This window comes from Podarcis melisellensis (assembly GCF_964234715.1).
Source record: "Podarcis melisellensis genome assembly, chromosome: 2".
NCBI classification, from domain to species: Eukaryota; Metazoa; Chordata; class Lepidosauria; order Squamata; family Lacertidae; genus Podarcis; species Podarcis melisellensis.
The window spans coordinates 74,607,894-74,627,205 of record NC_138529.1 but is presented as its reverse complement, the minus strand read 5'-3'; the positions used below and the strand labels follow the sequence as shown (position 1 = coordinate 74,627,205).

Here is a 19,312-nt window from a genome sequence, read left to right as displayed (position 1 = left end):
GATCCTGCGTGTGGCCTTCTGGGACTCTGGGTTTCTCAGGCCTGTGGATTTCTTGCTTCTTCACTAAAGAACACATGCAGGCAATGGGTGTCAATATTTTTGGTTTGGTTCCGTTCCAGTAATAAATACCAAACAACTGGAAAATGAGGCAAATCCTGAGAAGAGGTGGGCTGCTTGTAAGCAGGATATCTGTTCACCTATAGTAGAATGCCTACTTTGTCCCACCCAAAAAATCAGATATATCGGCAGGTGCGAGCCAACATAGATTGATTGAAAGAATGAGTGTGCCTGCCTGCCTGTTGGAGTCATATATAATCAAATTGGCTTTCACTTAAGAGGATACTCTTGTCTCAAAATTACATAGATTCATGTCCCCTTTGGCAATTTCTTTTCTCCAGAAATCTGTCTCTGGAAGCTTAAAGATGCCTTCTGCTCCTTTGTTTCAATACCTTTGACCTTATCAGGTATATCAGCCCCCATGTTGGCTGCAGCCATTGGAAAAAAAATAACAGCATATGTCCAGCATGCCACTTGGCAGGTTGCAGGGTTAAGTCATGAGCAGTACAAGTCACTTCTATGCCTATGTCTAAAATGGTGGTGTGGATTGCTACTTGGCTTAGCTAAGTGATCAAGTGGTTATTTGCATCTTTGATACAGGCAATTGCATGTTGTTATTATCTGAATGGCAGTGGTCCCCAAACAGTTTACAAACAAATATACTATTTTTTATCTAATTCCTGATATTGAAAGTAAAAGGCATCACTCTTGGGTCTTTTTTTTTTTTTGCCTCAGCGCTAATCTCTGGTTTGCATGCTCCTCCTCCAGTATGGCTATGAAGAGGAGATTGGAAGCAGCTGCTTCTGTTTGGGAGTTATTTGTGTTATTCATTACAGTGGTACCTCGGGTTAAGTACTTAATTCGTTCCGGAGGTCCGTTCTTAACCTGAAACTGTTCTTAACCTGAAGCACCACTTTAGGTAATGGGGCCTCCCGCTGCCACTGCACCGCCAGAGCACGATTTCTGTTCTCATTCTGAAGCAAAGTTCTTAACCCGAGGTACTATTTCTGGGTTAGCAGAGTCTGTAACCTGAAGGGTCTGTAACCTGAGGTACCACTGTACATTTATATATGCCACCCTTTTCTTCCAAGGAGCTCAAGGTGCATGGTTCTGATCCTCCCCATTTCATCCTCACAATGACCCTGTGAAGTAGGTTAGGCATGGTGAGTGGCCCAAAGTCAACCAGTGAGCTTCATGGCTGAGTGAGGAGTAACATCAAATTGTTTTATCATCCCAGATTAGGTATATGGTTTATGGAAGCAAGTCAACTTCAAACCATACTTTATGCATCTGGGTTGTTTCAACTAATCATGGTTCAGATTAACTACAGTTTCGGGTTCAGAGGACTGCAGTTCCATCTAATATGGAAGCTTCTGATCTCCTTGCAGGAAGGTGAGGGGTGTGTGTACATGCAAGGCTCACTGACTTGTAGTGGTAAACCATGGTTTAGTGATATGCCCAAACATTATTGTGTGTTTCCCACTAGTAGAGGGGAAGGAAGAGGCTATGGAGCAGGGGTCAGCAACCTTTTTCAGTCATGGGCTGGTCCACTGTCCCTCAGACCATGTGATGGGCTGGACTATATTTTGAAAAAAAATAAATGAACGAATTCCTATGCCCCACAAATAACCCAGAGATGCATTTTAAATAAAAGGACACATTCTACTCATGTAAAAACACGCTGATTCCCGGACCATCTGTGGGCCGGATTGAGAAGGTGATTGGGCCACAGATTGGGCCCCAGGCCTTAGGTTGCCTACCCCTGCTATGGAGATGCATGGTTGAGAAAGGAAGGGTAAAACAGAACTGCAGGAGAAGACTATAGTTCATAGTAACAACATCAATTTGCTCAATTCCTGGAGGTGTGTGCGTCCATGTGTATTAACTATAATTTGGCAAAAACAGTACTGTAGATGTTACTGTTTTCTGTGTTCCTACTTTCCTCTAACATGGATTTTTCATGCACTAACCCCCCCCCCCCCAAAAAAAAAACTTTAGTGGCGCTGGGACAATGGGAATATTAGTGTTTTGAACAGAGTGATTTATTACCACAGAGGCTGAAGGCTAAGAAAATTAAGATAAACATTGAAGGAGCTTTTAAAAAGTGACATTGAACTGTCTAACAGGGAGGAAAAACTGCTCTTAGCTTAAGTTGAAGCATTAATGATGAAAGAGTGTGATATCCATCTGCTATCGTTTTCAGTAATCTAATCCTGAAGATGTTTTGTACTAAGCCGAAACTGAGTGCAACCTGGCCTTTCTATAATTGGCATGAACCAAAGTTATTTTTGAGTTAATCTTTCAGGTTGTTTTAAGATCTGCACAGTCCTCCCGGAACCGTGCGTGAATGTGGACTTGAATAAATTTATACAGCAGTTTGGCCCCATTTTGGCAGTATTCCAGAAGGATTTGGCTGGTTAATGGTTTCAAATAGCTTCTTTTGGAATTATTTGAATTAGTGCTTCTTGGAGCACAGTTTAACACTTTAACTAGTGTGCATTTGGAATAAGATATGGTCAAAATAATGGAATATTTCTGTTAAGACTACGGAAGAGGGGTTTAGGCCTGTTCTGAACCAGCAGACATACGTGCAAAGATCTTAAAGGTAGTATTGAGTATAAAATAAATGCATAGATGTTGCAGTTTCTAAGGCTGGGATGGGGAGCCCGTGACTCCATCTGTTGGACTGCAACTCCCACCGGCTCCAGTCACCACAGTGCGTGATCAAGGATGATGTAGGCCTGCAATATCTGAGAAGAGCACAGGTTCTTCCTTTCTGTCCTTTCCCTTCTCAAACTAACATGTAAAACTGCTAAAGGGAAAGTTTTGTGGTTGTTGTGCTGCATTTCAGTAATTGCTGGCTATCTCCCTGGGGGGGAAGAGTGTTGTGTGCACTGGGATAACAGGTTTGTTTCTCTAGCTCTTTGGCAAGTTGTTTAATCTGATGTAAACAAGGACCTTGTCATTTAGTGACTGGCTAATTGAACAGGATGGGTTCAAAGGCAGATAAATGCAAGCTTACAGTGCCAGTTAATAAGAAGCTGATTAAGCGCTTTAGCTTTTGAAAGTATGAAAGTGTTTGTTGTTGTCATTGTTAAAGTCCGTGGACTATTAAACTTTGGAATGTTTTTCTAGAACACAGGTTCTCATTACTTTTACAACAACATATTAAATTCAGTTTATTACTACACTCAAGTAATGGTCATCATATCATAGTTCCAATGCAGGCTGTAGAAATACAAAGAGACGCATAAGGTTAAACCAAACCATGGCTTAGTGCAAACAAGCAAAGGTGCAGGTTTATGGACTGAATATTGCAGCTGCTTCACTCCTGCCTGGTTCTGTTGCTGCACTGGAGGCTGAGCCGTGGGCTGACTTAGTATTACATTGAACCCATACTCATGGTTTGTCTTGCTCTAACAAACCAGAAGTTGTAACCAATGTTTGTTCTTGGTTTAGTGCTCATAGCTGGCCTGGGGGTGACAAACTATAAGTCTGGGTACATACACAACACTTAAGACAAGCCATGGCTTTAGATGCCAGCTTCAGTGTTTACTCTGGGAGGCCTATCTGTTCATTTGTGCTAAGCCGTGGTTTGATTTAGTCTTGCATGCAAACTGGGGACAGACATTCTGACAAGGAAATCTAACACATCCTTATCCGTTGTAGGAGCAATGGCAATTTAGTTTTTATGATGAAATAGTGCAAGAATTTATTTCGCTTTATGCAAGAAACCAAGCATCGCTTGGAAAATAACTCCTATGAAAGGAATAGCAGTGTCAATGCAGCAGTTAAAATATTGCTTTGACTGACTTTGCTTTATTAACTGTGGATGTTGGAGCGGGGGAGTGAGAGATAGTTGGTGCAGATGTAATCTAATACCAGCCCTTTACTAGAGTCATTGACGCTGTGCTGAATGTTGAAGGCAGCACACTGAAGCTATTACTTAGTTGAATAGGGGCAACACCTAGCTGATTATCCTGGTTCGTTAAATGTTACTTTTTTTTCAGAAGATCTGTTGAATATAACCATGAAATGTGCAATGGAGCTGTTTAACCTTGCAACGTAATGATCAGAATTTTTACCCGACATCTAGAACCACTATCAGCTTAATATTCACCACTGTGTTAATAGATAAATATTTCAGAAGTGAAAGTTTGCCTAGGATTAAGTAGAAAAACAGGAAGGCAAGATAGGATAGCAGGCAGGAAACAGAAGTAGCTACATCAGCTACATCACCAATGTGCTTTGCAGCACTGCTGGAACTGATGGAAATTGTAATCCAAATCATTTGGAGCCCCCCAGGTTGGTGTAGACTACTCTACTGGGCAAAAATACCCACAAAGTATGGTCCTGAGGATCAGATATCACTTCCATCCCCCAACATCCTGCATGTTGACTTACCGTTTCCATTACAAAAGTCACTTACCAGAAATATTCAATACTCAGTTTATTGATACCTTTGAAGTCTAAAAACCTTCATAATTGTGCCTTGTGTTTCTCAGTCACCTGTTATGGCTTCTAGTTACTCTTTGTGGTTTCTCTACCGTTCTGCATGTGCTTCCATGTTTAGAAATGTCCAGACCTAAGCCAGTGGACTTCTTAGAGATTTGTCTTATGAAAAATATTCTTTTGGACCTTAGAATCATAGTATTGTAGAGTTGGAAGGGACTGCTGGGATCATCTAGCCCAAACCCTTGCAATGCATGGAGAATAAAAACAAGAAGTCTCATGACACCTTAAACCACCCTTCCCCAACCTGGGTCCCTGAAGGTGTTTTGAACTACAACTCCCATCAACCCCAGCCACATAGCCATGACAGCTTGAACTGACAGGTAAAAGGTAAAGATTCCCCTGACCGTTAGGTCCAGTTGCGGACGACTCTGGGGTTGCAGCGCTCATCTCGCTTTATTGACCAAGGGAGCCGGCATACAGCTTCCGGGTCATGTGGCCAGCATGACTAAGCCGCTTCTGGTGAACCAGAGCAGCACATGGAAATGCCATTTACCTTCCTGCTGGAGCGGTACCTATTTATCTACTTGCACTTGACATGCTTTCGAACTGCTAGGTTGGCAGGAGCAGGGACTGAGCAACGGGAGCTCACCCCGTCACGGGGATTCGAACCGCCGACCTTCTGATCGGCAAGCCCTAGGCTCTGTGGTTTAGACCACAGCGCCACCCACTCCCTGACAGGAGATGTACTCAGAACATGAGGAGGGCACCCAGTTGGGGAAGGCTGCTTTAAAGACCAATAAAGATTCCTTCCTTGCAGGGGGTTATGGAATAATAGAATTGTGGGGTTGGAAGGGACCCCAAGGCCCATCTAGTCCAATGCAGGAACCTCAACTAGATCATGCATGACAGATGGCCATCCAACCACTGTTTAAAAGCCTCAGAGGAAGAAGAGTCTACTCTACCACCTCCCAAGGGAGACCGTTCCACGGTTGAACAGCTCTTACTGTCAGAACGTTCTTCCTGATGTTTAGTCGGAATCTCATTTATTGTAACTTGAATCCATTGTATTGGGTCCTACATTCTGGAGCGGGAGAAAACAAACTTGCTCCATCCTCCATGTGACAACCCTTTAGCTATTTGAAGATGGCTATCATATCTCCTCTCCGTCTCCGTCAACTGTTCCTCATAAGGTTTGCTTTCCCAACCCTTGATCATCTCGGTAACTTTCCTTTTCGCACATTCCAGCTTGTCAACATCCTTCTTAAATTGTGATGAGCAGAACTGGACACAGTACTCCGCTGTGGTCTGACCAAGGCAGAATAGAGTGGTAATATTACTTCTTTTGATCTGGACACTATACTTCTGTTGATGCAGCTTAGAAAAGTGTTAGCTTTTTTTGCTGCTACATCACACTTTTGACTCTTGTTAAGCTTGTGGTCTACTAAGACCCCTAGTTCCCTACAATTAATTTGACAAAAAAGCACTAGTCCATAAGCGCTATAGAGTTCCTGACCCTAAATAATATCTGTGTTAGTCATGGTGGCCTTCCCTACCTGATCACCTGGAAGCAATTCTCACTTGCTACACATTATTAGATGAGTATTTGTTTAAAAGTTTGAAATAAAATATGTGTGCATATTTTTCAGGTCTGATACTTTAGTTTAAGAGCGACTTTTCTGTTTTGGTCTCTTAAGCAGTGTTAGAAACTGAGATAGAAAAGCTAGGAGCCAAATGGCTTCTGGGACCTGGGTTGTGGGCACCAAATTTCTAGTCATCACTTTTTTATTTATTATTTTGATAAGCATGGATTAATATGCAATTTACATAAGTGACACATTGTTAATATCACATTTTTAGCAGAAATTTTTAATACATGTTTAATTGGATGTTTACAATAAAAATATTGGTTCCATACTTTAGTTTTCAAAGCACTCTACTCTTTATTGTTAAATTCCTTAACATATTGTGTCTATCCTTAACATATACTTTGAGGTTTTGAAGAAGAAGAAGAGTTTGGATTTGATATCCCGCCTTTCACTCCCCTTCAGGAGTCTCAAAGCGGCCAACATTCTCCTTTCCCTTCCTCCCCCACAACAAACACTCTGTGAGGTGAGTGGGGCTGAGAGACTTCAAAGAAGTGTGACTGGCCCAAGGTCACCCAGCAGCTGCATGTGGAGGAGACGCGAACCCGGTTCCCCAGATAACGAGACTACCGCTCTTAACCACTACACCATACTGGCTCTCAGTATGCACATACATTTCAGTAATACAGTGGTATCTCGGGTTACATACGCTTCAGGTTACATACGCTTCAGGTTACAGACTCCTCTAACCCAGAAATAGTGCCTCAGGTTAAGAACTTTGCTTCAGGATCAGAACAGAAATTGTGCTCCGGCGGCGTGGCAGCAGCAGGAGGTCCCATTAGCTAAAGTGGTGCTTCAGGTTAAGAACAGTTTCAGGTTAATTCGTTCCGGAGGTCCATACTTAAGTACTTAACCCGAGGTACCACTGTACTTGAGCGTCAGCCAGGCGCAAAAAAAAAAAAAAAAAAGCAAATGGAGAATCTTTGGGTGCAAAATGTGCCCTGTTAATTTCAAACCCTGCTCTTAAGTGCAGAGTTCCTCCCCCCTTGGAATAAAAGACATGGTCCTAGTGAAAGTCTTGTGCCTGCTTTAGATACTCAGTGGTTACAGTCTGGCAGCTTTGAACATGCAGGCTTCTGTAACCATGGTTTCACACCTAGACGTCACCTAGTTAATCCAATTTTTTTATTCCCATTTCATTTTGTGATAAGCTCCTATTGCCTTTTCCCCAGTCATATGTGCCTTGTGTAATCCTTAGTTGATTTCTGGTTGCTCAAAGCATCCCCACCCACCCGCACATTGCACTGAATGCATTCTGTTTCTCGGTTCATCATATTCTTGCTTCTATATCAGCCACTCAGCTAAAAGGGAGTTTGCAGGCATCACTGATCACCTGGTTGTCAGGTCTTGCTTAGCCTCTTGCAAAGCATTGTGGGTAATAGTATCTTGAAAAGGGCTTTTCAAGGCCAGACAGTCAGGTTATGTTGGAGGATTGGCTGGTGGGTGGCTCTGTCATGGGGGGGGGGGAGTGATAGCCAGACCCAGTTCACCCACCTCTGATATGAAGAAGAGTTGCAGTACGTAGTGGCTTTTTTATTGAGAATAGTTTGTACAGCTGAGTACAACTTTCTAGTGTGGAGTTTTCTTCAGGCAGCTAAGTCCTATTGTGTCTGATGTTTTCATTGATGGATCTTAAATCAGAATTAGGCCAAATTCCTTATCTCTCAGAATGGATAACAAAGGTAGAAAATTATGTATTGTTTGCCACAAACATTGGCAACTTCATTTCCCCCCATTTTCTAGCTAATGAAAGAGCGAGCAAATGCTATATTTGCACTGTTCGAGCTTGAACCCGAAATAGTCTGATTTTGTATATTTCCCTCCCCCTTTCCCTTGTTGAGAATAAATCTTAGCTTTTTCCCTTACTTATCAACAAAATCGCATATACTTTTCATAGAATTTCTTACTGTGCTCAGCTAACTAGGGTTGCCATATTTCAAAAAGTGAAAAATTGGACACAAAAGTGGTTGGACCTTTTTTTTTTTTTTGCAAACCTATTTTTTAAGGAAAGCTGTTTTTAATGAAAACTGCCGACATGGGTTGGCGTACGTCTGGATTTTCCCAGCTAGTTTTCGCCTGGACATTGCTTCTGACTGCAGTACTCCAGGTATGTCCTGGAATTTCCAGATGTATGGCAACCCTAGCATTGACTGCAATGCTGAACTTGGTCTAAAGGACATTTTAAGCATAGGTAACTGCATATTGTCTTGCAGCCATCATTCTTTGTAAGTAAGTAGAGCTGTGGAGGTGATGGCACTTGAGTAATATCAAAAGAGTCTTCGAAAACATGCTGCTCCTGCTTCTACTAGCTCACCTTTGTGGAGCCCGAGGGAGGCTGCCCAGCAATTTCTGACTACAGTTGAACAGCTCCTTCCAGGACCTCTTACAGTATAAAGTAGTGTGCTTTCTTCTGTGTTTTCCTTGCACTCAGTCAACAAAAGTACTTAGTGAGGGAGACTAAAATGGGACTGATAAACCAGTGCTTCTTAACCTGTTTAGGGACACGATGTGTCTTTCACATGTTTGCACTTTGTTCCTTCTTGTTTTTATTTCTCAAGACATGCTTCTGTTGTCACATACTAAAATTATTTGAAAAGACTGTTGCACAACATTTCAGGCACTTTCCTAAGCGAGTGGTTGACACATGGATATAGCGTTGCACATTGTTTGTTTTGTAATTTTGAATTCCGTTCAGAAGTTCTAAAGTTAGATTGCTTGCACTGAATTTGCCCTTAGCAAAGGGCTTGTTAATGTAATCAGAGATGCTGAAGTTTGCTTTAGAATTTCAGCTGGTGGTTGTTTCTCAGTAACCCTCTTTTCAAGTTAGCCATAACAGTGTGTTTGACCTTTTTGCTGTATTTGGAACACTCTGTGATTATTTTGAATGCTGAAAATGCTGAAAAATACTGTTTATGTCAGGAAGAGAGATATATGTTCACTTAGGCCAATTAGCACAGGCTAGGGACTCCTGAAAGAATAATAACTGTATTGGTTGCAAACAAACGTTTTTAAGTGGATTAAATCCATTTATCAGTGCTGCTGCCTGTTTTCTACCCTGCTTTTATAGGATTGAGAAAAACTGAAAAGATGACTCAAGGGGAAACCTTTGGCTTTACAGAAATTTAAGAATAAACATGTAGAACTGATAGCAAGGATTAGGAATGTGTTAGATTTCTAAGCATCTCTTCTGATAAAAGTAAAATGTAGCTTTGTACAGTTCATCCAGTTAGGCAGGCTTTTTTTGCTGGGAAAACATCAAGAGTTGTGTCAACCAAAAAAACCAAAAACCAAAACAAAACCGCAGTGGGAACGACAGTATGTTCATATCCTGTCCAAAAAAACACAGCTGTTTCCTAAATGGACTTAATTGTAACCTGAACTTCTACTTGGCATGATTACCAAGTATATATCTTTATTTTCAGTATGTATGACCAACTGCCCTACGCTGATTGTTATGGTTGGGCTCCCAGCAAGAGGGAAGACCTACATCTCAAAGAAATTGACACGCTACTTAAACTGGATTGGAGTACCCACAAAAGGTGACTGCTTTTTTCTTCGTATGGTACAGATTTTGTTGGGAGTAGGTTGCTTTAAATTATTTTGTTAACTTTAATATTATGATTATTTTTTATAGTGCTATCTGAGTGCACGACACTTTGGGAGACACCTGGGCAAACCATGTTCATCTCTTGACTAATTCCCCTGTGGCCCCCAGCTGATTTTCCTCTCCCCCCCCCCCCACATTGAGCTGGTTGACATTGGGAACAGCTGAGGAGTGCAGTGATTGGTGTGCTCTTCAGAAGTTTCCAGCACTAAAAAGCTGGGCAGTGGGAGGGATGTGATGAATCCCTGAAATCCCACCAAGTGCTTTCTTCCCACATCCCAATTGTCCAGTTGATTGGTGCTGGGAAGATCTGAGGAGTCTCCTGATTGGACCACTTGCAGAGGGCATGGTGTGATAATCAACATGTTAGTTTGAGAAGGGAAGGGAATGAGTTATTTTCATATAACCCAAGGGCACCTGTGCAAAAGCATAAAACCCAAATGAGTTTCATCAACAAACAGTTTCATCTTTTCTGTTTTTATTTTCCTTAATTTTTGAACTTGTCATGCAGCCCAGTCTTATGATGACCACTGAGGGAAGGGGAAACTTCCCTCTCATTAGTACGGCTTGTCATATGGCTGTGTTGCTTAAAATCAGCCTGGCGGTTTATGTATTACCGTCTAAAGTTGAGCTGTTGCTGTTTTGTTCTTAGATGAACATTATATTGACAAGAATCTAGAAAGTTACTGAGGTTGCTAGGGATTGTTAACGTTTGCTACAGGTCAGCAAGTGTTACATATTTTATTACTTTGTGGATCCAAAGGTTGCCTTACCTGAAGGCTGATTCATACACTCCCAAGTCACAATGTTATCCAAACCAGGATATCAGTTGGTTTACAAAAACAGAACGTTATTTACTGTTTTCATCTGCAAACTCATTCTGAGTAAAGGCAGCTAGGCTTCAACTAAACTACCAAGACCTTGTGTCAACCCATTGGTCTACACACGAAGCCTTTCATACAGTGGGAATTCTGAGGGTTGTGAATCATGCAGCCTACAGGTGTTAGCCTATGAGACTCACAATATATGGCTGTTCTCACAGGGCTTGCTCCTAGGTGTGCACACAGGGCTGCAATCTAATACAATGGGAAGCAAGAACCAACATGCATTATCTAGTTGCACTCCTTACAAAACCCTGTAAGGTCAATCAATATTATTGCCTTCCTATCTTGCACATGATTTGAAGCAGAGAGGTTGTAGCCACCTGCTGAGTACATGGCACAGGTGAGATTGAAACCGGGGTGGGGGTAGGGTTCCTGATTCGTAGGATCAGGATTGATGCTATTCTATGCTATGCTGGCTCATCTATACATCAGGAGAAAGCAGATGTTATTAAAGCCAAGTTTCTTGATTTTTCCCCCCATGCAGAATTTAATGTTGGTCAGTATCGGCGAGACTTGGTAAAAACATACAAGTCTTTTGAGTTCTTCCTGCCAGACAATGAAGAAGGCCTGAAAATCCGAAAGTAAGTTTGTAATGTGTCTTTTTCCTTTTGCTTCACAGTGTTGCTTTGATCTGCAGGAATGTTTCGTGTTTTCAGCATTTGAGGCAGCTGCTACCAGCTCTTATCAATTCAAGGAAAGGGACACTACAATGGCTCAAATTATTGACCAGCCCTAAGGGTTGCATTCCTCATACAGATTATAATCTTAGTACTGCTATACTAGCTATATAGTCTGAAAGGAAACTTTTAACTTGTTTCTACATTTTTAAAGTGTGTGTCTTGGATGCCTGTGTAAAATAGGTTAATTGATTCCAAAATTTTGTATTTTGCTTTTAAACATGCTATAGACAAAGTAAGTGCCATGTATATTTAATGATGCAATGTTTTTCGGGAATATAATTGTTATATTATCTCTTCTTTTTAAGACAGTGTGCCTTAGCAGCACTGAATGATGTTCGGCGATACCTTTGTGAAGAAAATGGGCATGTGGCAGTAAGTGTTTCTCTCACCCCTTTGCAAAAAACACCACAACACCCCAAACCATCAACTAGCTGCATTTTCTGACATTAGTTACTGACTCCACTGTTCTAAATGCAAAAATAATATTGCAATATTGTTCAGACCAGTGGGGGTTTAATTATTGATTCCATACTAGATGGAGATTAGGATGACATGTTTCTGAATTATAATGGAAAGGTGGGGGGGGGGGGAGAGACCAAGTTAGGACCATGAACCTCTTCTCATAAATTATGCTTTTGGAAGTATCTCTCCTGTTTGAAATATGATGTTAAGTTTCTAGTGCAGTAAATGTTCAACACAATTTCCAGTGTTTCCATTTTTCTCCTCTTCTTGCTTTTTGAATTCCAGTGAGACATGTAGTGTACAGTTTGTGCTGCATAGAGTTTGTGATGTTGACATAGACCTTGCATGATTTTTCTAAGAACAGAAAGAAATGATAACCCAGTAGCCATCCTTGACCCTCATTCATGCAGCTGATTTTTCCCCCTCTTCCTGTTGATGAACTTGTGCCTTTTGCTACTTACTGGTTTCCTTATTTTAATCTTTAAAATTGCCCTCAGTTTTCTAGCCTGTAATGTTTGTTTGCATGGTTTTGTTGAAAAAGCTTATTGAAAGCATGCTGTGGTGTTACACAAGGACAAGGATGAAATGTGTAGGAAGGCATAGCATACCAGGAAAGAAGAAGAATTCCCCACATATTTCATACTTACCATTGTTCATTGTTCAGAAATGATCGGTTCCAGTCCACTCACATAATAGCAGTTTTCAAAAGTTTTAAATCCAGCTCTCAAATGCTATGAGTCAAACCCACTGGAAGTTCTTAAATGTCTAGTCCAGCATTTGTGATCTCCTAACAAATGACTTGAACTGTGAGGACTAAATGATAAATCTGATTTGATGTCTCAGTATATACTTGTGGTTAGTGGTACAAAACGGTTGAGTTTATTGCACAAAACAACAAAAAGCGAGCATGAATTTTGGGGGGGAAGGGATACCAGATTTGGGGATTTGCATTGGGCTATTTGGACTGCCTCCTATCCTTGTTCTATGAAGTGAACCAATAATAAACTTTGTACCTCTGTGTTTAAACATGTATGCTTCACAGAGCCAGTAACATGAATTTGCTAAGTGCCTGTATTGCATTTTTACAGGTACATGTAAAAGGTTTGGTGGGGAAAGAGTAGTTTGTGATAAATCTGTTCTCTTTGGTTGCTGTTACATGAGATCTACTCCTTCCGGGTTGTAGCTATCTATTTTCTAATACAGCATTTATTTTTCCTTTAGGTTTTTGATGCCACAAACACAACAAGGGAACGCAGAGAAACCATCTATAAGTTTGGGGAGGAAAATGGGTATAAGGTGAGTTAAGAGCCAAGATGTTTGAAATGGCTCGTATGGGGGAGTACAGACTATGCTTTGTTCTCAATACACGATAGTTAAGAGATGGCATTGACTGGAACTTCATGTGATATTTGCCAGTAGCAGTCTTGTGGAATAAGTATCGCCTCCATTAAATCATACTAATTGCAGCTCCTAATCTGTAGTTAATCATTAGTCCTGTTTGCTGATAATGGGTCCTACTGTGCTAATGGTTACTGCCACTGACTGGGAGACAGGATTCTGAGACCCTCTTCTAGGATTTCAGACAGTGGGCTGGAATAAACTGTCTTTCTCCTTAGCATATAATAGTTGTCTTATTAGCATTTAACTCCCTTGTCAGTACAGCTTCTCTGTGGGTGGATTGCTTTATAGGGGAGCATGCAGTTGCAATGCAGGTGGCGGGATGAAACTGCAGGGCTGCCTTCCCAACACAGGCACCTCTTCTCCTTACCTTGACAGAGCTAGGTTGGGGTAGTAATGGGGTTGAGGCTGTGCAACACCCACCCCACCCGTGGTGCTTCCACTGGTGCTTCTGCTTTGTCCAGTGAAGCAACAATGATGCCAGTATTCCAAAGGGCATCTCTGTGACTCTGCCTCACCCCACACACCACTACTGGGGCCTGTATTCTTTGTTCATCCTCCCAAAGACACCTTGCATAGAGTTCATCTCAAAAGCATCTATGTTTGTTAACAGTTTGTAAGACTGCAGATAAGTATTCTGTATTTATACTTTCATTTGCTGGTAGGAGTGGCCTTTTTATACACCTCTTACTTTCTGTGTCTGTTTTGTCTTTGCTGCTGGCAAATCAACAGTGCTGTTGCTTCACCACAGCAGACTTCACTGACAGAGAAGTAGTATGGTGTGTCAACACCCCAGGCTTCTACTTTGTGCTGCAATTTTGGAAAGAAGCTGTACTTTTTGATCAGAGGTTATGTCAGGCTACAGTAAGGCTTCGCTACTGTGCCGTAGGCTCTAAGCCAGTGTGCTGCCTGACTCCCTTTCAATGACTTGCCCTCTTAATTTGCAACTGCTACATTAACACTATGCTGTTTGGAGGTGCCCAAAAGTAGCAGGGAAAATGCATAAAGTTTGATCTCTGATGGGATGTTCAGCAGCTTGCAGAAGGTGTATTTAAAGGCAAAACATAGTTTGTAAGACTAAATATGCTGCTGACTACACAAGCCTGCATTTGCAGTATTAGCCACTGGATCTGTAACCCTTTTCTTCTTTTGTCACTTCCATAATTGTTTGTTCCTGTTTGGCTCAAAGACTTTCTTCGTGGAGTCAGTATGTGTTGATCCAGAAGTCATTGCTGCAAATATTGTGGTAAGTATCAACTTCTGCTTTTAAAAGAAGGAAAAGGTTTTGTGTCTCAATATAATTTCCAAAATCAGTCACATGGTACAGCTGCTTCTTTTTACCCTTCTCCATTTTACCTACTTTTATACAATCGTTTGGATTTATGGATTGCACACAATCTGTTTCTGCAATTTTCTGTTGAAGATTGCAATTGAAGGCATTTGGCCCACAGTGCATCCTGCATTCCGCTTCCTGGGAAATCTTGCACATCGTTAGATGCAAGGCTTTGTCAGAATTGCTTTGAACAAAAGCTCTTGCAATGTCCACTCCAGGTTCTTCACAATCATTATCTTTTTTTTAAAGGAAGTTTCAAGATATGTTTTATTGAAAAAAACCTAACTTACAAGCAGGCAACCATTTTTTCCTTGCAATACAGGTTACACATGATGTTTGCTGTTGTGCAAATTTGTTATCTTAGCTGCTATTAGACCGTATCGGAGCACTGGTCCATCCAGCTAAGTATTATCCACGCTGACAGGCAGCCTGTACCCAAGGTTTCCAACAAAAGTCTTTCCCTGTCCTACCTGGTGATGCCAAGGATTGAAGAGCAGCCTGCTTGATCAGGCCAGTGGGCTATCTAGTCTAGCATTCAGCTATCACTGTGGTCAAGCAAATGCCTGCAGGAAGTCTGCAAGCAGGATCTAAGCTCATTAGCACTCTCCACATCTGTGGTGTCTGGTATTCAGAAGCATTCTGCCTCTTGACAGTGGAAGTCAAACATGGCGGTCAGTGTTTGTAGCCATGATCACCTCTATGATCGCCTCTAATCCTCTCTTAAGGATGATGTTGGGTTCCAAGAGCAAGCAGGCAAATGCCTCCCTGCTCGGCTGTGAAGCCTTGCTTTTGATGCCAAAATAAACTTTATCTGTCCAGAGCGCCACTCTCCCGTGCCTGGCTCATTCACTGGCAGAATCTGTGAGTGGGCGGTCCTTAAACTTTCCCCAGCAAAGTAGTTTCTTGATGCCCAGTCTGCGCCTCCCCTCTCGGCGCGAAAGCTTACTGCGCAAGGAGGGCGTGGGTAATGGAGGACCTCTCTCCTCCCCGCTTTGCCCAGGCAAGGTGTCCTGGCACCACCTCGCCTCCTCCGAGCCCTGAAGGTCCTCTCCACTGGAGGCGTGGTTACCCTCCTCCGCTGAGGAGGAGCAGCTTCCCACGATTTTTGGGGGCTCTCTGTAATCCATCTGGCTTTTCCCCTCTCCCCGCTGAGCCAATGGCAGTTCCCTGACAGATGATGACCAGCACTGCCTCTTGTAGGAATAAATTTCATCGTTTAACTATCTTCTGTGTGAAGAAATACTTCCTTTTGTCTCTCCTGAGTCTTCTGACATCAGTATCATTGGATGTTGCAGCCTTCTAGTGTTATGAGAGAGGGAGAAGAACTTTTGTTTATTCACTTCCTCCACACTATATGCATACACTTGGTACACTTCTATCATGTCACTCCTGACTTCCCTTTTTCTAAACTGAAAAGCCTTAAATGATGCAAACATTTCCTCACAGGGGTGATCATTTTGGTTGCCAAAGCATGTGCTTTTCCCTAAGAAAAGGAGGCCACAAACTGACCCTATAGCTTCAAGAGAAATGTAAGGGAGATGCGTAAATATTACTTTGGGGTTCAGTAGGGGAACAGAATCACCTTGCCAACAAAGGTTCGCATAGTTAAAGCTGTGGTTTTCCCAGTAGTGATGTATGGAAGTGAGAGCTGGACCATAAAGAAGGCTGATCGCCGAAGAATTGATGCTTTTGAATTATGGTGCTGGAGGAGACTCTTGAGAGTCCCATGGACTGCAAGAAGATCAAACCTCTCCATTCTGAAGGAAATCAACCCTGAGTGCTCACTGGAAGGACAGATCCTGAAGCTGAGGCTCCAGTACTTTGGCCACCTCATGAGAAGAGAAGACTCCCTGGGAAAGACCCTGATGTTGGGAAAGATGGAGGGCACAAGGAGAAGGGGGCGACAGAGGACGAGATGGTTGGATAGTGTTTTCGAGGTTACCAGCATGAGTTTGACCAAACTGTGGGAGGCAGTGGAGGACAGAGGTGCCTGGCGTTCTCTGGTCCATGAGGTCACGAAGAGTCGGACACGACTAAACGACTAAACAGCAACAACAACAGGGGAACAGAAGTAAACGACATGTGACAGAAGGAAACGACATGTGACAAGAATGTTGCCATCAAGAGGCAAGCACATCCTGCCAAGCTTGAACAAAAAAGCAGTGTTATCTCAGGATAACAAGCCACACCCTTTCCCACAGTGATACTCAGATTAAAAAATAATAATCTGAATATAGGTTTAGTGTTTTTCCTTTGTTAGAATCCATAAATAAGGAGCATTTTCAGCATTTGTTCCTTTGAAAGTGACAGTGTGATACATTTTTCCATTCAAGAATATCTTAAAATTCTCATACTGACAATTTTGGGTTGTATCCTATATTAGTCAGAGTAGAGTCATTTAAATTAATGGCCATGACTGAATAAAAGTTGGCGGGATACATCCCTATACTTAACTGACTTATGTTAACTTACAGTGGAAGATTTTCAGTTTATACATCTGCATAGCTTTGTTTAAAGTTGACAGGTATCTTAAGTAATTTTATTTAATAATTTTATTGTATATTGTTAACTGCTGATTTTATTTATGTTTTATAAAAATAATTGGTTAACTTAACAACACTGACTCTTATTGATACTTTAATTTTATGCAAACAGCTTAGAACAGGGTTTTTTTTATAGATAAGCAGTATACAAATTTCATTAAATAAGCAAGAGTAATTTTTTTAAATAAAAAAGACCCCCATACTTTCTTTCTCAATCAGCAAGTGAAGCTGGGAAGTCCTGATTATGTTGATTGTGGTAGCGATGAAGCTGCAGAAGACTTCATGAAAAGAATTGAGTGTTACAAGAATACATACGAGACGCTAGATGAAAATCTAGACAAGTGAGTCGCCACAAGTCTCTGTCTTGCTTTGTTTACCTTCAGAATCTTAATTCTGCCTATGTGTGGCTTAATTCTCACTGGTGTGATTAAATCTATGCCTATTTGAGATTTTCCGCTTCAGATTGCAGGTGGGGATCACTTGATTTGAATTCTCATCCATGCATAAAAAAATCATTAGTTGTACTTGGAAAACTAGGAGGGGAAAATAATCTAGTCCAGCTTTCTTCTTGACATTTTAGTTTTCTACATGTAGGGATATATTTTTCCATGGGGAGGCACTCAGTTATAGGAGCCCAGTTCTGCAGCCTTAAAGTGCTGCCAAGACACAGGTTTATCCCCTCACTGGAATAAAAAAATAGAGAGACAGCCACCTCCTAACAACCTTATGCTTACCATGGAAAGTCACCTATACCCTGTTGGTCCAGATTGTGGAGATCACACAATAATAATGATTTTACACCCACACCCCTATTGCTGTCTAGCGGCAACAGGAAGCATTCCTCAGTACCAAGAAAAATATACAAAGTGTCCGTACCACACTCACCATCATTTCACCGAAATTGCTTAGAAGTTGCTTGCACAGTTGCCCAATAACCTCCTTTCTAGGAGGGTTAGAACCTTTAAAAATAATAATGAATGAATGAAAACTCGAGAGTTTTGGGTACCAGTGAATGCCTTCACGTTTGCCATGGTGCCTGTGGCTGCTTGGTGGGCAACCTGTGCCCTAATAGAAGTAAAATTTCCACACACACACTTTCAATGAGGACTGGGGATGCTAAATGGGCACAGAATGCTGACTGACTGTTGAAGGGTGTGGAATTATTATTTATTATTATTTATTACATTTATATACTGTCTATACCCGCTGGTATCTCCTGCAAAAGGGCATGGCTGCCTGACTACCTCCACCACTATAACCAGGAACACCATATGTTGCTGCTGGTCCTGCTAGCCTTAACTAATGGCAAGCCATCTACTTGGGCTTAGTCCCAAGAGAAATTATGTTAGGGTATAATTGCGCACTACCCAACTTCCCCTTGCTAGTTCTTCTGAGGAAGTTGTTTCCATCATATTCTAGCACATGGTAAAAACAACCCCTTATTTCTGGTGCCTTTGGAGGAGATAAATGAAGCACTGGTCTGAATATTGTAGTTTTTACACATAGTTTTGTCTCTTACCGTGAATAGGGATCTTTCTTATATTAAAATAATGGATGTTGGACGGAGTTACCTCGTGAACCGAGTAATGGACCACATTCAGAGTCGGATTGTTTACTACCTCATGAATATCCACGTAACTCCTCGCTCCATCTACCTCTGTCGGCATGGTGAAAGTGAACTCAATCTAAAGGGAAGAATAGGAGGAGACACCGGGCTGTCTCATAGAGGGAAAAAGGTAGGGATTCTTTTTCCTTTCTTACCTTCAAGCAATTTATATCTAAACCAGCTTTTCTCTACAGGTGCCTCTTTTGGACTATTATTTCCATCAGCTCTAGCCAGGACAACCATAATGGCGGGGGCTGATGGGAAATGTAACCCAAAGCTCCTGGAGGAGGACACCAGGTTTGGGAGGGTATTTTAAAATTTAATTTTAACTGGTAAAACTTGTTTTGTGGGCAGGATTCCCCCTGGCTGCCTCCTTCCTTCTGTAGCCCCCTGTATCCTGTGAAAAACCACTACTCAAAGTCAGAAGACCCTCAAGAATGGTGTCCAATGTGACATAGAAGTGAAGGGGATGGGGGCGCAGTGAGAAGGGAAGACTGGTATAGATTAGGGAATGTCCCACCCCTTTTGCACAAGTGGGAAATGCATTGTAGTTGGAGAAGTGCTCAATTGGACCCAAGCTAAAGAATAGCAAAGAAAAGCTGAATATCTGCTGTGGCCCTCATTTCACAGACCAACATACTTTGTTT

At 41.8% G+C, this 19,312-nt stretch overlaps 1 protein-coding gene across 3 annotated transcripts in view; it reads left to right on the top strand.

Moving 5' to 3' along the window:
- Positions 1-19,312, top strand: part of PFKFB4 (6-phosphofructo-2-kinase/fructose-2,6-biphosphatase 4) — a 78,046-nt gene that overhangs the window by 29,213 nt on the left and 29,521 nt on the right. For all 3 annotated transcript variants that reach the window (XM_081901225.1, XM_081901223.1, XM_081901224.1), the window contains exons 2-8: positions 9,578-9,694; positions 11,128-11,224; positions 11,629-11,695; positions 13,007-13,081; positions 14,373-14,429; positions 17,279-17,400; positions 18,588-18,795. In XM_081901225.1, coding sequence (XP_081757351.1) covers positions 9,578-9,694; positions 11,128-11,224; positions 11,629-11,695; positions 13,007-13,081; positions 14,373-14,429; positions 17,279-17,400; positions 18,588-18,795 — 743 coding nt within the window. The remainder of the gene's footprint in view (positions 1-9,577; positions 9,695-11,127; positions 11,225-11,628; positions 11,696-13,006; positions 13,082-14,372; positions 14,430-17,278; positions 17,401-18,587; positions 18,796-19,312) is intronic.